This window comes from Punica granatum, chromosome 4, assembly GCF_007655135.1.
Source record: "Punica granatum isolate Tunisia-2019 chromosome 4, ASM765513v2, whole genome shotgun sequence".
Taxonomy (NCBI): Eukaryota; Viridiplantae; Streptophyta; class Magnoliopsida; order Myrtales; family Lythraceae; genus Punica; species Punica granatum.
Window position 1 is genome coordinate 26,652,341 of NC_045130.1, and position 15,593 is coordinate 26,667,933.

Genomic DNA, 15,593 nt, shown 5'->3' on the forward strand with positions numbered 1-15,593 from the left:
AATTTGGCTCGCTTTCATCTGTGATTTTAATCTTCATTCCCAGATTTTTCTGCGTCCCCATATAGTCCTGCAATAGTGTTTTTTATGATCCATGCTACCCCAATTTTCGATCTGTGAAGGGAGTCCTATACAGCGAGACCTAGAAAATGTTTTTATTCCCACATTTCTGATCTTCGTTTTCGGGATATAACTGATCATGAATTAAGCACACATAATACTGGGTGAGCGAATTGGGAAATGCTCTATAGGACAATCCAACCTCAACTCTATCCTATTACTTGAATCTGAACGGGTATGGGGATGGGTAGATTTTTTATTCCTTGCTTCAGCTCAAAGGTTACTCATACAGGAATTACATGGATTATAAGTGCGGGATTTTTGAACAAATGATTAATGCTATATAGTCGAACCCTCCTAGCTTAGGCTAAATGGATATAATCAGGGAACAGAAAACGTGGCCTACTTGAAAGAATGGGCGGTCGAATGAATTTGACAAGTTTTTTGAAAATGAAGATGTGGAAAGGTTGGTTTCACGACTCAGGATTCCCAAAGGAAAGGAAGGATGGTACTGGGGGCAAATAAGAAAGTAATAAATTTTCCAAATTAGCGGACGAACGTCAGTAATTTCATTAAAGAGTGAAGAACAATCTATAAATTTTTTTAGAATGTTAAATTTTAAGGAGGTGACTGCTTGCGATCCATCCCTTGATATATTATCCTTGATTGATTAAATGCATATGTAAACCACGGCCAAAGTCGTCATGCTGGAAGATTGTTCCTTTGCTTGATCATTGTGGTTGAATAAACTCTTACTGCTTGAATAATTGAACATGATTACATCTAATAAATCTCACAACATCTGGGGAATGCACGTAAGAGTTCTCTTTTTTTAAAAAAAAAAAATGAATGTACGTAGTTCGCCTTTACGATGCTTTGTTTTAGTTTACCTTAGGACATGAAGATAATGTCTCGATTTTAACTAAACACTTCCCTTCGGCACTCAAAATTTCCGGTTCTTTTGTCGACTCCTCAATTTATATTAGGTTGGGTCAGTCATGTAAAAAATTTACTAAGTCTATACGCAATTTGGTTCATCTCTAACCTAAGAACACGGGCTTCTAAGTTGTAGATGGGCCTAGTAACTCATAGGTTCAATGAAAATTTTACTAGTCGTACACGATTTTCAGATTATATAATTCTCACAATCAATTCAGGAGCTCGCTTGGACTTACTTATTGGCTGCTCTTAGTCATCAGTTTGCAAGTAAAAACTTGGGTCCATCCACTGTTATCAGAATCGAACCGGACTGGCCGGTTTGACCGATCGGATCGAGAACCGGTGTTATGACCAATTTGGGTCTACCTATGGACCCAAAGTGTATGAATGAACCCATGAACCCAAAGACCGAGCGGCCTTTCAAGGAAAGTCACATGAACCGATCAATTCTATGATTTCTCTTTATTTTTAAAAATGATCAAAATAGCTATGATTGGAGAAGGAATTGAACTTTTGACTTCCAAGCAATTACGGTGAAGTCTTTCACCCACTAATCCACTAAGCTATCAATTTTTTGTTGTGCACTATTTACCACTCATTTATCATTTATGTCGGTGACCTTTCTAAATGTCTAATCATAACCATATTTTAATGGTTTTTCTTAGTAATATTGTAATTATTGCATATTTATTTTCCTTGGTAATATTATTATTTATTTAATTTTTAATTAAACATACGGTCTGACCCATCAAATTCCTAATTGAACCCATAAATCCGTGAACCTATGCCTTGACCGGTTCGATATCCGATCTGATTCTGATAACACCAGGTCCACCTTCAGCACTTCCTTGGTATGGAGGCTTTTTTTACCCATAAATGGAATTCATCTCACCCTAAAGAAGTATATTCATGATATAGTCTCTCGAAATTCTTTGCTAGACCTCAAACCTGTAAGAGGACAGTTGGTACGAGATAATCCACAGAATCTGATTTTAAATTCTCGGACCCCACAAATTATCATATTTGACTGCAGCAGATTACTAGTGATCCAATAATCTAAATTCCAAGCTAATTCACTTTCTCATTCAACTAATAATATACTTTTCCATAGGGGAAGTCTATCTAGATTACAAGTCCATACCAAATATGATAATGAACATTATCGGTAATTTTAAAAGTTGGAATCTATCTCATAAGATCTAAATTACCGATAATATTAAATTGTAATGCACCAAGTGTCACCTAGGCTTTTTGTTTGTTGCATATGCTAGCTTATCTTTGCTTGATAGTACTACATTTTATCTAAACTAGGGTACAATCAACCCGCGTGATTCCGTCGGTGAAAAGACTTTTCATGAATTTTTGATTTATCATAATTATTTATCAATAACCAATTAATATAGAGCGTAAGTAAACGTACTGATAGAACCTAATAATATATAAGTTTGAAGTTGTCCATTAATAATAAGTGAACGAATTTTACTTATTGTTGGGATTCAAAATTCATTAAAAATATCTCATGGTCACAATCAAGTTCGTTCTTAAGTGAAAATTAATTTCGGCTGTGTATACCTGAATTTCGTCTCTTCGGAGCCGCATGCAAGCCATGTCGCATGGCTTGGGAGTACCACCTTCTCAGGGCATACGTATGGACATGCACGTGAGAATGAGTCGTCATTACCTATTTACGACCTAGAGGTTGAGAGTCGGTGAGTTGCCCGGGTCTAGGGGTAAATTGCTAAGGCATATGGTCTTGCGGAGCCAAGAGTTCCAAGTTCAAGAATTCTGTTACGTGCGAGCCTATATCCCGCACGCCCCGTTGGTACTCTAGTTTGTCTACGGTTTGCCATTTTTAGTTTGTTTACCGAGTTAATTAGGTTTCACTCGTCTCGTTCTATTCGACACTGTAAATTTGTTGAGAAGCGATCGATTCGAACCAAGAGCCTGAGAGAGGAGTAGACCCTTGCGTTGGGGGTTTGGCCCACCGTCCTCGCACCATGGTTTGCCGAACCATAATGGTCAGTTCCCCGCGCGAGCCAAAACCACGAATCATAAATGCTCACTCATCCCTCGGGGTGTAGATCGGCTCAATTGGTTTGACATTCAAACCTCTTGCTCGACGATCGGGATTATTACATGAATGAATATACAAGCATTGTACTCTCAATATAATATAAATACATTAATCAGATCTCAGTCGGTTCGCGTTGGACTAAATTCTCTCATGCTTACCGTGAGTTTGGAAGTCCGAAATTAAAATTAATGCGACACGAGCTCAAGAGAACCGAGAGTCGGGTTCGACTGAACTAGCGAGTCTCAAGAAGACCGAATGGTCCTCAAGATGGTCACCCATGTTATCCTTCGCTTGGATCCTACTCAGATTAAGATCGGTGACTCAAGGTTGGATCCAATGCCGCCCTCAGGTCGCACGCACTCTGTGTGTGAGGGCGTTGGACCCCGTTATTGAGTTGGGACGTTGGATCCCGTGTTGCTTGTGTCCTATGGGTTCGTGCTCGACTCGGATAAGACAAAATAAGTCGGTCAAGTGGTGAATTATTCATCAGATTTACGTAATTATCAGGTTATGACTGCAAGTTGCTTGGTACATGAGTTTCTATCCTAAACATACAACCTTTGTTTGGGCACATGCAATTAAAGATAGGCTATGGGCCACCCCAGAGGGAGTGTAGCATTTGGTCAATGTTTAATGACAACTTGAAGGACACAATGTCCCATCCTCGAGTGTAATGATGTGTGAATTTGTTTGATAAAAGGAGTAAGAGAAGCTCCAATAGAAAAATACTGGAAAGGAAAAATACTTCGAAGATGAACCTGCTCCCATGCAATAGTCAAGAATTCTTGATATTATCGCTGGAATAACCTGTTCTTCTTGAATACCCTGATTCAAAGCGAAAGAATTTCTCGTCGATACCATATAATATTCATCTCTACTTGGTGAAAAATAAAGCATCCGTCCTTTTTTTAATCTCTTAGAGATTTCATAAAATGGACTTTCTGGAGACCCCTTGGCCAATTCTTGCATGAATTGCCAAGGATCCAATAAGCCCAACATTGATTCCTTCAGACATGTCAATTGGACAAATGCATCCATAGTGACTAGGGTGGATATCTCGTATCCAAAAACTAGCATTTTGCCCTGCTAATCCTCAAGGCCTAAATAATGCAATTTTCTCTCATGAACTATTTGTGTCAATGGACTCGCTCGATCTAAATTTGTCTGTTAAGTGACACTAACAGACTAACCAATTATGATCGAAGTTTGATTTTTACTTGAAGCTTAAACTTAGGGTTTAACCCATCCATTCCCGTGTGTTTGATTATGTCAAGTGTGTGATTAGTCCGAATTTATGTTTTACGATAAATAAATCCAACTAATACACTAGGTGAGGAAATCGAAAACATCACGAGGTACCAAGGTCTCTACTTATGTCCCATTCAACCTTTCACGGGTTTCCCCGCTCGCGTCTCTAATCCACACTCCTAAGCGACCGATCTAAGCTAGAATGATCGAAATACTTTGGTCGGAGAGAGGGTTATGCACGCAGGCACATGCTACCCATCTCTTACCGCAACTCAAAATGTTTCGATCACTCTAAACCCTAAGGTTATTGGTAAATCATGAATCGATTATCGCACCCTTGCGACGGGGAAGTTGTTCTATGAAAAGAAATCGAGATTGTGTGATGTAAACCGTTAACGTCAGTAGCTGGTGTCAAAAAACGGTCGATCCATCTGGAAGTGGTTCAATAAAAATTCTCGTGTTCCAACTCGAGCTGTCTCACATACATTGCACGATCCAGTGTTCTGTGAAAGCGTGAGGGACTCTCTGCCCAAGCAATTGAAATACTGACATCCCAAAAGATAAACTTAAGTTTTGTTGTAATGCCACATATTGAAATTGCTGCAAAGGGATTGGAAATGTGATGAAGGAAAGGGAAAGACATTGAGAGCAAAGGCAACAGCAGCCAGCTATTATCCACAAGGGACATATTATCCGCCGTTATCCGCAAGTGACCAATCTATAAATTTCAGGGGCGCCACGTCATCCATCATCTGCCACGTCACCGTGAAATAGCCTATTGGAGCCAAGCATTGGATTATGCTCCCCCCAATCAGATCCTCTCATCAGCAATCCCACGTGGCACGTCTACATCCATTAGACCATCCTTATATTCTCAGCAATCTCAGTGACTATCCCTCCCAATCCCATAAGGACCCTTTCACCAAGCAAAAGATCAGCTGGTGAGATGGCTTCCGTTGCAGCATCGACCGCAGCAGCCTCCCTCGGAGTATCGGAGATGCTGGGGAACCCACTCAACTTCAGCGGCAGCGCTGCCCGGTCGGCCCCCATGGCCTCTAGCCCCGCCACCTTCAAGACCGTGGCACTCTTCTCCAAGAAGAAGGCTGCCCCTCCCAAGTCTAAGCCCGCTACCGTGTCCCCGGCTAACGATGAGCTCGCCAAGTGGTATGGTGAGTCTTCTCCCCTTGCCTTCTCAGCGCTTCATTTCGACGCAGCTGGTTTTGCTTATCGGCTTAATACTGGTATATGTTGTGCTTGGCATGATGTGGGTGCGGGCGATCTGTTTTCACTCAGGTCCTGACAGGAGGATTTTCTTGCCCGAGGGGCTCTTGGACCGATCTGAGATCCCCGAGTACCTCACCGGAGAGGTACCCGGAGAGTAAGTTCATTCCAAACCTTTTATAATTGGTTTTTTTTGGTCCTTATAATCTCCCGGTGATGGCTATACATATGGAAACCAAATTTAATGGTTGTCGGTTTTCCGGAATGCAGCTACGGCTATGATCCTTTTGGGCTCAGCAAGAAGCCAGAGAACTTCAGCAAGTGAGTTTGATAAATTTATTCCCTCTTTTTCTTGATTATAGCTAGTTGCATGTGAAAATATAATATACATATCACAAAATTGTCAATTTATTTTATAGCTTGTTGTGTAGAAAGTTAAAAATTTAGTGCGTTAATCAAGTTAAAATGGAAAACGAACATATATAACGATGCAATTTTATTTATGGAAATTCGGACAGTACAAATTCAGCTAGCTCGACTTGGCCTTGACTTCTAAGCTAATGGGACTATGAAGTTACAAAGCAAAAGGATGATGAATGTTTTGGTGTGGATTTGGACTGGCAGGTACCAGGCATATGAGTTGATTCATGCCCGGTGGGCTATGTTGGGAGCTGCTGGCTTCATCATCCCCGAAGCCTTCAACAAGTTCGGCGCCAACTGCGGTCCTGAAGCTGTTTGGTTCAAGGTATATTTGTTTGTACTTTTCACAGGTCCATTCTGTTCAACAGCCGAATAACTCGAACAGTTAAACAGTTGTGAACAAACTCAATCCGCTTTGAATGCAGACTGGAGCTCTGCTACTTGATGGTAACACATTGAACTACTTTGGGAAGAACATCCCCATCAACCTGGTTGTTGCTGTCATCGCCGAGGTCGTTCTTGTTGGTGGTGCAGAGTACTACAGAATCATCAACGGCTTGGTACGATTTTGCAGCACCCTATATATCTGTATCAATGATTGCTAGCGTGCACGTAGCTGTAAAGGATTATATGCTTAATGTAATTGTGTTTGTGTGACATAGGACTTGGAGGACAAGCTTCACCCAGGTGGTCCATTCGACCCATTGGGCCTTGCAAAGGACCCGGACCAGGCCGCGATACTCAAGGTTAAGGAGATCAAGAACGGAAGGCTGGCCATGTTCGCAATGCTTGGGTTCTTCTTCCAAGCCTATGTCACCGGAGAGGGCCCTGTGGAGAACCTTGCTAAACATCTCAGTGACCCCTTCGGCAACAACTTGCTCACCGTGATCTCAGGAGCTGCCGAGAGAGCCCCCACGCTTTGATTCTTTCTCATCATGGATGAAATTCTTTCCCGAGATCCTCAATGCTAATGGAAGAATCTGTATATCTCATCTTGCGACCTAATTAAGGCGCTAAACCTTCAAACTTGGAATCCCCTGCTGTTGCTGATGGCCAATGCTTTTATGCTGATCATAGAGAGGCCTGGCACTGTGTACTTGATCCCCGAAAGTAACATCGTTTAGTCGTTTTCTTCATTTTAAAACAATTCGCATCACCCATCGACATATAAAGTATTTGGTCATTTAATTGACTTGCTTGAATTATAAGATCAAATTACCCGACCTAGAAACTGGCATCTTAGTCTTGAACTATGTTCTACCTCGCAGAACTAAGTTAAGTGAGGTATCTTTCAACATGTTAAGACTATCCTCATTTTGGGAATTGAGGCATCTCAGATGCCGGAATCTTAGATGCCGATGTTTTTAAAAGGGTTAAGTGATCTATCAACACTACTGCATCAGTTTCCAGCAATTACAATCCAATGCCGGAATATTGAAGCCTTCAAGTACTCTCTTCTTTACAAGCTGATATATCTAATCACCATACGATTTCAACTGTGCCTTGAAATGCAAAGGAAGAACCCATCATGCAATTTTATACCGAACAAATGATGTCTTCAAACTTGTATAGCATCTCCTTCTATACCTATACACAGAAATTACCAGACTTTCCACATAGGAACTACAGAAATGGACCCATGCTGATCGGTTGACTGCTGTAAACATATAGCTCATGCTGTAATGAACCAATGAAATCAAGATATACCTATCGTCTTGTTGAGCAGCCAGAGCAGCAGAGCTAATTCAATCGCAAAAATGGTATGAAGCCACGTCCTGTCAAGCGTAAAACCAAACATCGTGATCCCAGCTCTATTATTCTCCAAGTAGTTCACTGCAAATAAGAAAGACCAGCAGTGGTTATTTTGGAGGCATATTTTTTATTCCCTATGGTATTGATGATAAACTTACTCACCTAGAGCTTGCCTCTTATGGAAAGAGATCGTGTGTGCCACAATCGGATTTATATTAGCATTATCGAGCTCATCGTCTCCTTCTCCTTCCTCACCATCTGATTCCCACACCTCCACGAGCGGCAACAACTGACTCGAAGAGATGATTGGGGCTCTCGGTGTCTCGCCATCCCCCTCATCGAATGAGTCTATTGTGGCGCAGACATGCCATTTCGCAGCAAGGCCAGTTAGAGAGTGGGCCTTGTGGGTTGTCTTAGCTGCGCTACGCAGGCATATGAAGAGGCCTGTCGCAAGGCTTATGGAGCATAACTGCAAGACCATTATCATGTAAATTACAAATTAGCTCAAGATGTATCGACGATATTGAACACACAAGAAAGCTTCAATTTCAAGACAACGCCATATATGGCATAAATGGCAATTTGAACTCATAAACCATTGCCCCACTGAATAGAGTCACCCTGTACGTGGAGATCAGATCTGTGCTCTCTCTTGAAAATCGTTCTCATATCCTAGTTTTTCATTCTTATATGGTCATGAAAACAAAGAGTTCAAAATAAGTTGTTTGGTCCCCAGTGTACAGTTTCAGTGGCTACAATCTAATTGTTGCTCGTAATTTCTGATGGTAAGTATCAGCGATCCTGTTGGGATGCAGAAGGAAGAGAGAGCAATTAATTACCGAAAGATCTCCAGCCTTGAGGACATTGGTATGGGCGCCGGAGCGTGTGAGAAGGAGCAAGGAAATGAACAGAGTGGCAGTGACCAGAACAAGGGAAAGCAAGGTGAAAATACGGAAACGGTGGCTTATGATGCGGAGGCATCTCCTGACCCTGAGGTGCTCCTTCAAGATCGATCCCACCTCGGTTTCCTTCAAGAAGACGTGAGCGAAGTCCTCGATTCTTAGTATTTGGAGGTAGCAACTGAGTTGGTAGAGCACACACACAAGGAAGTAAATTGACACTCGGTAGAGCCACGAGAGCAGCTCCATCGCGCAAGCCATCGTGTCGCTGACGTAAATATTACCATAGTGAGGGATAGCGGAGCCACCGGTGATGTACCACCACACCTTGTAGGCTGTCTCCAGAAGGAAGCACGGAAAGATGAAGCAGCACCAGAACTTCAGAGAACTCTGAAAACGTAAGGATGATAAATCATTCAAATGCTCAGTTAATCAATTCAAATATCCGAACTTTCGTTCCCTTCTGTCAAGTATGTTAATTTGCTAATAAAAAACACAACTGGAATGACAAGGTTCCGTTAAATCTAGTGGGTTATCAGAATCACACAAAATGCCATTTTTTTCAGTGCTTATACTGAACAGATCGGATCAAACTATGTGCAAGACACAGTTTAGCGAAGCATGTTGAGTTTAACTGTTATAGTTGCTTTTACTTGTCCTGCTTAGAACTTCTCCAAGAACTAGTAGTTAACTCTATATATATATATCAAAACTGGTAAGACATCTGCCCATCAACGATTAGAACCTTCCTCGCTATTCATTTTGCTCTCCTTTACTCCTAAATGAAAAATATAATTAGATATTACGTTGGTTTCTATGATCTGCTAAACAGAACAATCATGCATTAACTATACAAAACATCAAATTAAGGTTTTGATGCCATTATCTCAACTAAACCATTATCAATCTGTCTATCTGTTACTATCACTAAGCCAACTCCTCTCTCAGTTCATTTCCTAAATTACCAATGTCATGTGATATATTGCCAAACAACAAGAGCCACTTGCGAGAATCAAACCCGGAACCTGTTTGTCACTGTACAACACCCCCTTGCCCAACTGCCAATGGCTCTTAATATCCCTTAAACCTTTTGCTAACTCATTTATCTCCAAATTCTCTCACCTCTCTTCATCTTTCTATTTTACTCTTTCTTTTCACCAGAAATGCAATTCCTTTAAAAAATCAACTAAGAATTCAAATAATTCAATTTTTGATGATTTGTTTGAATGATTATGGAGTCCTTTGCTTTCAAAAATCAACTAATCATGAGATCAATTTATTTTACAAGAATTCAATTGAATTGTTGTTTGGTATCAAAATGGCAAGGCTTTGTTTTAGAAATACAAGATTTACACTGGAATTCAAATCAGGCCAAAGTCAACATGATTTAGCCGGAATTCAATTCATATGGAAGTTACCACCTCAATTTTAACTTTTAAGATCCTTTACAAATAGATTACAACCTTTTAAATGTATTCCAAATAAGATTATTCAATCCATTTAAGTTACATTCCTTAATCTTCCAAACAACATAATTCATATACAATTGAACTGAAACGAACCGAATCGAATTGAAATCATTTTTTACAAGAATTGATTCCAAAAGGGGTGTTAATAAACCAGAACCGAATAAATATACATAAAGTTCGAGTGAAATTGAATAATGATCACCCCCCAATACGGAAAATTTTGCTCTTTATTTTGTTGCTCTGAATGAACACAAGTCATCCCTTTTCAAGCATTTGATCCGATACAAACAACATGAAGTAGATAATGGACGTATTTAAAATTTATTTACCTGAAGCTGCAGAGCATAACCTCGGCGGACAGTGTCGCTGGCGTCGGAGAGCTTGTCGAGGAAGAGGAATCGCCTGAGGCCGTATTTGCGGGCCCAGCGCGACAGGCATATGAACGAGATGGCGGCGAAGACGGAGAGGGAGACCTGCACGACAACCTGGTAGGGGCGGCGGTGGTCCTCGTCGCAGGTGGAGCGGCACTGGAGGACGATCAGTGAGGCCAAGGGGGCGGCCACGGTCAGCAGGAAGAAGACGGACCAGGAAAGCCCCGCCCTCCAAAGGGTGGACTGGTCCACGAAGATCCACTGCAGGCAGTACTCGAAGGCCTTCAGCTCGACGGCGCCGACGGTGCTACCGCCGGGCGACTTCGTCCTGGGAAGGAAGGAGGGCTGGGCTTCATTTTCCATGGCCTCGACGACTTTGGTACGGCGGGGATCGGAGGAGAAGAGGCGACCATAGGAGTGAAGATGTGATGAGTTCGTCGATCTGTGGGATTTTGTTTTGTGGAATCTAATGTTAGAGAACTGATGAACTGTCAGAGCCGGAAACGGGAACTCCTCTGTTTTTCTCAACCCCTCCTTCTCTATCTCCACTCCACCTCTCTCTTTTTTTCTTTTTCTCTTTTTTTTTTTCCCTTAATGCAATAATCTCGTTTATGGATTTAGTGCATGACAATTCACGAGACTTTGTGGCTCAAAGCGAAATTTTAATACGAGACCATTATTTAATTCTAAATATTTGAATATAATTTTTATTTAAGTTTCCATATTTTAACTTTTCAAGATGCAAACTTATAAATTTAATATTGATATGGATTCGTTCGAACATTGATTATTTTAATTGATAATAATATAGTTATTTAATTCATTTCATCTTTCGCATGACATCATAGACGTTAGGTACACTTGTTGCAATTGTCAAAACTCTGTGTAGCCAAAGCAATAGTGAAAGGTTAGGTTGACTTTTACAACGAAAAGAAAAATGACTCTAAGAAATCAAAAAAGAAATAAAGAAGGTGGCTCATCTGACAAAAAAAAAATATGAGAATTGACACAGCGAATATAATGAGAATCTTATGATGGGTGTGATACTAAAGAAGATTAGGTTGTAATTGATAAAGATTATGGAGAATAATTAGCGATTGTACGAAAAGTGAGCTAAATTGGGCTGGTAAAAAGAAAATTTAGAAATTACAAAATAAGAAAAATTACACCACATAACAAGAAATTTTTTCGATTTTTATACAGAAACGTTAATTTTTAAATAATTTCACGGTATATCAAGAAATTTTTTTTCCACCGCATAACATGCCATCGTGTTTCATCAACAATTGGACTAAATGTTGATGCGATGACTTTTTTGAGGTATTTTCGCACAAAAACAACTTCAAGGAACTAAAATAAATTAAACAAAATAAAAATAAGATAAAATTATTTTTAAAAAAGACAAGGCTGGCTGGGATCAAGAACGGGCTTGGGTGCTCCCCGTCAGCCATCCACTTCCTCGATTGAGGTAGCAATCGCCCTCATAATTTTAACGCCTTAAGAAAATTTAAATATAATTCTTTGAATTTGAATGAAATTTCTTATATCCGCCTTCGAATTCTGAAAAATGACCGTATACCATTCGCTCCCCCTAAACACCACCCCCCCCCCAAAAAAAATCTCATGTCTAAATCCTGGTCTATCCTTCGCCACCAATGACCTCATTATTTTATAAAATAAAAATACTTATAACTAGCATAAAAATTAATAGACTAATTTTTTGAAATAAATAATAAAATTTGAAAATTTCATGCTAAATTTTTAACACCTCTCTTAGATTACGACCGCCAGTTGCAACCCACTGTCTTTTTCCTCTTCTCTTTGGAGAGAGAGAGTAGGAGACGAGAGTGGTGGTTAAGCTAATCATTTTAATTTTTAATTTTTTTATTTCTAAAGTTATTATCATTTTTAAAAATATGGACAGCTTTATTAAAAATTTTATGTAACTTCTTTACCCAAAAACTTTACATAACTTAAATAAGGTTTTTCACAAAAATAAAATGTCATGTTCTTATAAAAGAATTCTATTTAAGATAGTGACCTGCGGTAAAAAATTTAAGATGGTGAAACTGATTTGCTATTTTTCTATTTAACTTTTATGTAAATATTGATTCCTTTTTATGTAACTATCCAAAAGGGAAATTCAAGAAAGAAAAATTTTAAGATAGTGAACTAATTTGCTAAATTTTTAACACTACTTCTAGATTATGACTGTCAGCTGCAACCCAGTGTCTTTTTTTCTCTTCTCTTTAGAGAGAGAGTGGGAGATGACAGTGGTGGTTAAACTAATCTTTTTAAATTTTAACTTTTTATTTCTAAAATTATTATAATTTTTAAAAATATCGATGGCCTTATTAAAAAATTTAAGCAACTTCTTTACCGAAGAACTTTAGGTAACTTAAATGGGATTTTTCAAAAAAAAAACGAAATGTTCTTATAGAAGAAAAGAATTCTATTTAAGATAGGGACCTGTGGTAAAAAATTTAAGATAGTGAACTAATTTGCTATTTTTCTCTTTTAACTTTTATGTAAATATTGAGTCCTTTTTATGTAAATATCCAAAAGGGCAATTCAAGAAAAAAAAAAAGGAAATGGAGAAACATTTTAGAAAGAATCGGACTCCAACATTTCTCTTTTTGTGTTTTAACCGATCGAAGAGCTAAATAAAAGGAAAGAATGCTGTCGCTCTTCAAAGAAGAGGGAATATTCTTGTTCAGTATATACCATAATTAAAGAGAAAAAGAGAAAAAAAAAACATTTTTCCAAGTCAATTATCTAGCTGGACCTGTCGGCTTCCCATCGACTAGATCGATGCACAAATCAGGAGCAGTCCAACTCAACTGCCATTCCCGCCACTTGTGTCAGACTTCTACCAATCATCAGTACTGTCCCCTCAACTAAAAGTTTTGCTGGACAATGTATGTACGTCATAAATCATTGAAAAAACCATACTGTTGGTTGTTTAGGTTTAATTAATTTTTATTCTTTTATCGTTTACATTTCATATTATATCTTTGAAAACTTCTATATTTAATTATTTTTCTTTTTCTTGGTTCAATTTCATCTAATAAATTTGACTCATTTTTTGTTTTAGATCTTTTTACCACATAATTGGTAGGAAATTTCCAATTTTGGTCATCAACCTTTTATTTCTATTTCTTTTGTCCTAATTCTTTTTTCTTTTGTTTAATTTTGCCTCAACATTAAATTTATTGTTCCTCATAGTTCTACCACTCTATCTTTGTAAAGGATATTGACATGAAATATCTTGAAATAATTTCTTTTCAAAATTATAAAAATAAATTGATAATAATTAAAATAGTATATAACGGTAAAGTTTGTGAACCTACTCAAAATTTGAGATATTGGTAACCTCAACTTGAATGGTGCTAACTATTAAAAGGAGAATGATAACTTGAGAGGGAGAGAGATAGCAATAGGGATGATGACGGGCACCGCTGCCATAAGGGAGATCACTTTAGGTCTACGCCTACAGATATGTTAATATCGCCTTTGCAATCACACTTACCATTGGACTTTACAACATCATTCCTTAAATCAGAGTCAACCTGTCCTTGCTCAGTGTCCTAGCCAACCTCGTAGCCGTGGTTCGTGGCTATCGAGCCACATTCACCTCTATTTATCTATATTTTTCCATTTCTTTTCTCGCAAATTCGAGTGCTAATGCTATCAACGCAACCTACCGCTACCCTTGCCAAGATTGCTTATGGCCTAAACACTCGCCTCTACTTATTCTCTAAAGTATGTTCACGATTTTCCTTTAATTAGAAATTGAAAGGTAAATTTTTTATTTCAAAAATGTCATGTGGACATTTTCATGGAAAATTAAGTGGCAGAATTATAAGAAACAAAACATTTAATATTAAGGAAAAATTAGATAGAAAAAATATTTAAGATAAAAAAAAAGTAGTTACAAAAGATTAAGGACCAAAATTAAAATTTTCTATGATAAAAAAATTGATAAAAGAATAAAAATAGAAAAGTAATCAAAGGTATTTGATGAAAATGAAGCACAAAAATGGAAAAAAGAACTAAAACAGAAAAATATTCAAAGATATAGGATGTAAACGATAAAAAAATTAATAAAATGACTAAAATAGAAAAAGTAAGTAAATCTAGAAGAGTAATGTATAGTTTTACCTAAATTATATTTAGGCAACTTCTTCCTATTTCAGAACATCATCACTCTTTTTAATTATTATTAAACGAGTCTCATGAACTTATAGTAGGATAGAAAGGAAAAGACAAATAAAAAAGATCAAATTTAATACTCTTTTGATTCTAAATTAATAACGTTGTTACCGCATCAAACACCATTTTTCAAAACCTCACTAATTTATCTTATGTGATTTTGAGTTGCTAATGAATCTGCTTGCGATTTTCAGGTATAAACGCATCTGCACAAACTTACAGATCTACGTAAGTAAGTGGGGGAGCACTCGTGGCTCGCCACTAGAAAAGACCCTAAATTCATATATATTTCTTTCAACTCAATGAAGGTGGAATTTTTTTTTGTTACAGCTAAAAAGGAGGTACATGAATCTAGTATGATGAAACATAAATTCTATTAATTAATAAAAGCCGCACGGGTAGCCTCACCAAATATCGAATCTGAAACTTCTTCATTACTTATCGATGGTGCACAGCACTGCGTTACACTCTCTTTTATGGGAAATGTTTTTCTTTTCCGATAGAGATAGGTGAAATTAAGATTAATACATAGTAATATTACTGATATCGGAGGAATATCCGTAATAAGTAATATATTTCTTAATTGTTCCGGACCTTTCCCTTTCAATGTCTCTTATTATATTTCTAAAAAAATGCTACGTGGTACTAAGTTGGCGATGTCCTACGTCGTAATCAAAAAGTCGGCTTATACGTTGAGGAGGAAGATGTGTACAGCTTAACCTTTACTTATATATATATATATATATATATATATGCATATGTAGACACGTCTGTGGCCTTTAATAATTTGGAGAGAGAGCTTGCAAGGGGGCAATCAGGAAAAGTGGGTCACGTAATCAAACATCACATGGTGCAAAGCTGGGGAGGCCCCATTTCCCTCCTTTTATAGTTGCATCACCGTTTAATCGGCCGCAGGAAACCCATGAAATCC

At 38.3% G+C, this 15,593-nt stretch overlaps 2 protein-coding genes across 2 annotated transcripts; one reads left to right on the plus strand and one right to left on the minus strand.

The window, feature by feature from the left end:
* The first annotated feature begins 5,206 nt into the window (after nt 1-5,206).
* Nucleotides 5,207-7,151, plus strand: LOC116204457 (chlorophyll a-b binding protein CP26, chloroplastic). Its single transcript, XM_031536547.1, has 6 exons — nt 5,207-5,487; nt 5,612-5,696; nt 5,810-5,860; nt 6,164-6,284; nt 6,385-6,519; nt 6,622-7,151. The coding sequence occupies exons 1-6, from the start codon at nt 5,265-5,267 to the stop codon at nt 6,880-6,882; spliced, it is 876 nt and encodes a 291-aa protein (XP_031392407.1). The 5' UTR covers nt 5,207-5,264; the 3' UTR covers nt 6,883-7,151.
* Nucleotides 7,152-7,431: 280 nt separating this feature from the next.
* LOC116204456 lies at nt 7,432-11,035 on the minus strand. The gene is made up of 4 exons (XM_031536546.1): nt 10,409-11,035; nt 8,551-9,000; nt 7,874-8,180; nt 7,432-7,792 (listed from the first exon to the last, which is right to left on the minus strand). The coding sequence occupies exons 1-4, from the start codon at nt 10,811-10,813 to the stop codon at nt 7,656-7,658; spliced, it is 1,299 nt and encodes a 432-aa protein (XP_031392406.1). The 5' UTR covers nt 10,814-11,035; the 3' UTR covers nt 7,432-7,655.
* Between the last annotated feature and the right edge of the window lie 4,558 nt (nt 11,036-15,593).

Excerpts from the sequence above, each read along its gene's own strand:
- LOC116204457 (XM_031536547.1), top strand. The coding sequence starts at position 5,265 with ATGGCTTCCGTTGCAGCATCGACCGCAGCAGCCTCCCTCGGAGTATCG. Across the intron at positions 5,488-5,611 it reads TGAGCTCGCCAAGTGGTATG|GTCCTGACAGGAGGATTTTC; the intron begins GTGAGTCTTCTC and ends GTTTTCACTCAG. Across the intron at positions 6,520-6,621 it reads ACAGAATCATCAACGGCTTG|GACTTGGAGGACAAGCTTCA; the intron begins GTACGATTTTGC and ends TGTGTGACATAG.
- LOC116204456 (XM_031536546.1), bottom strand. The coding sequence starts at position 10,813 with ATGGAAAATGAAGCCCAGCCCTCCTTCCTTCCCAGGACGAAGTCGCCC. Across the intron at positions 9,001-10,408 it reads GTTATGCTCTGCAGCTTCAG|AGTTCTCTGAAGTTCTGGTG; the intron begins GTAAATAAATTT and ends TTACGTTTTCAG. Across the intron at positions 7,793-7,873 it reads CCATAAGAGGCAAGCTCTAG|TGAACTACTTGGAGAATAAT; the intron begins GTGAGTAAGTTT and ends TCTTATTTGCAG.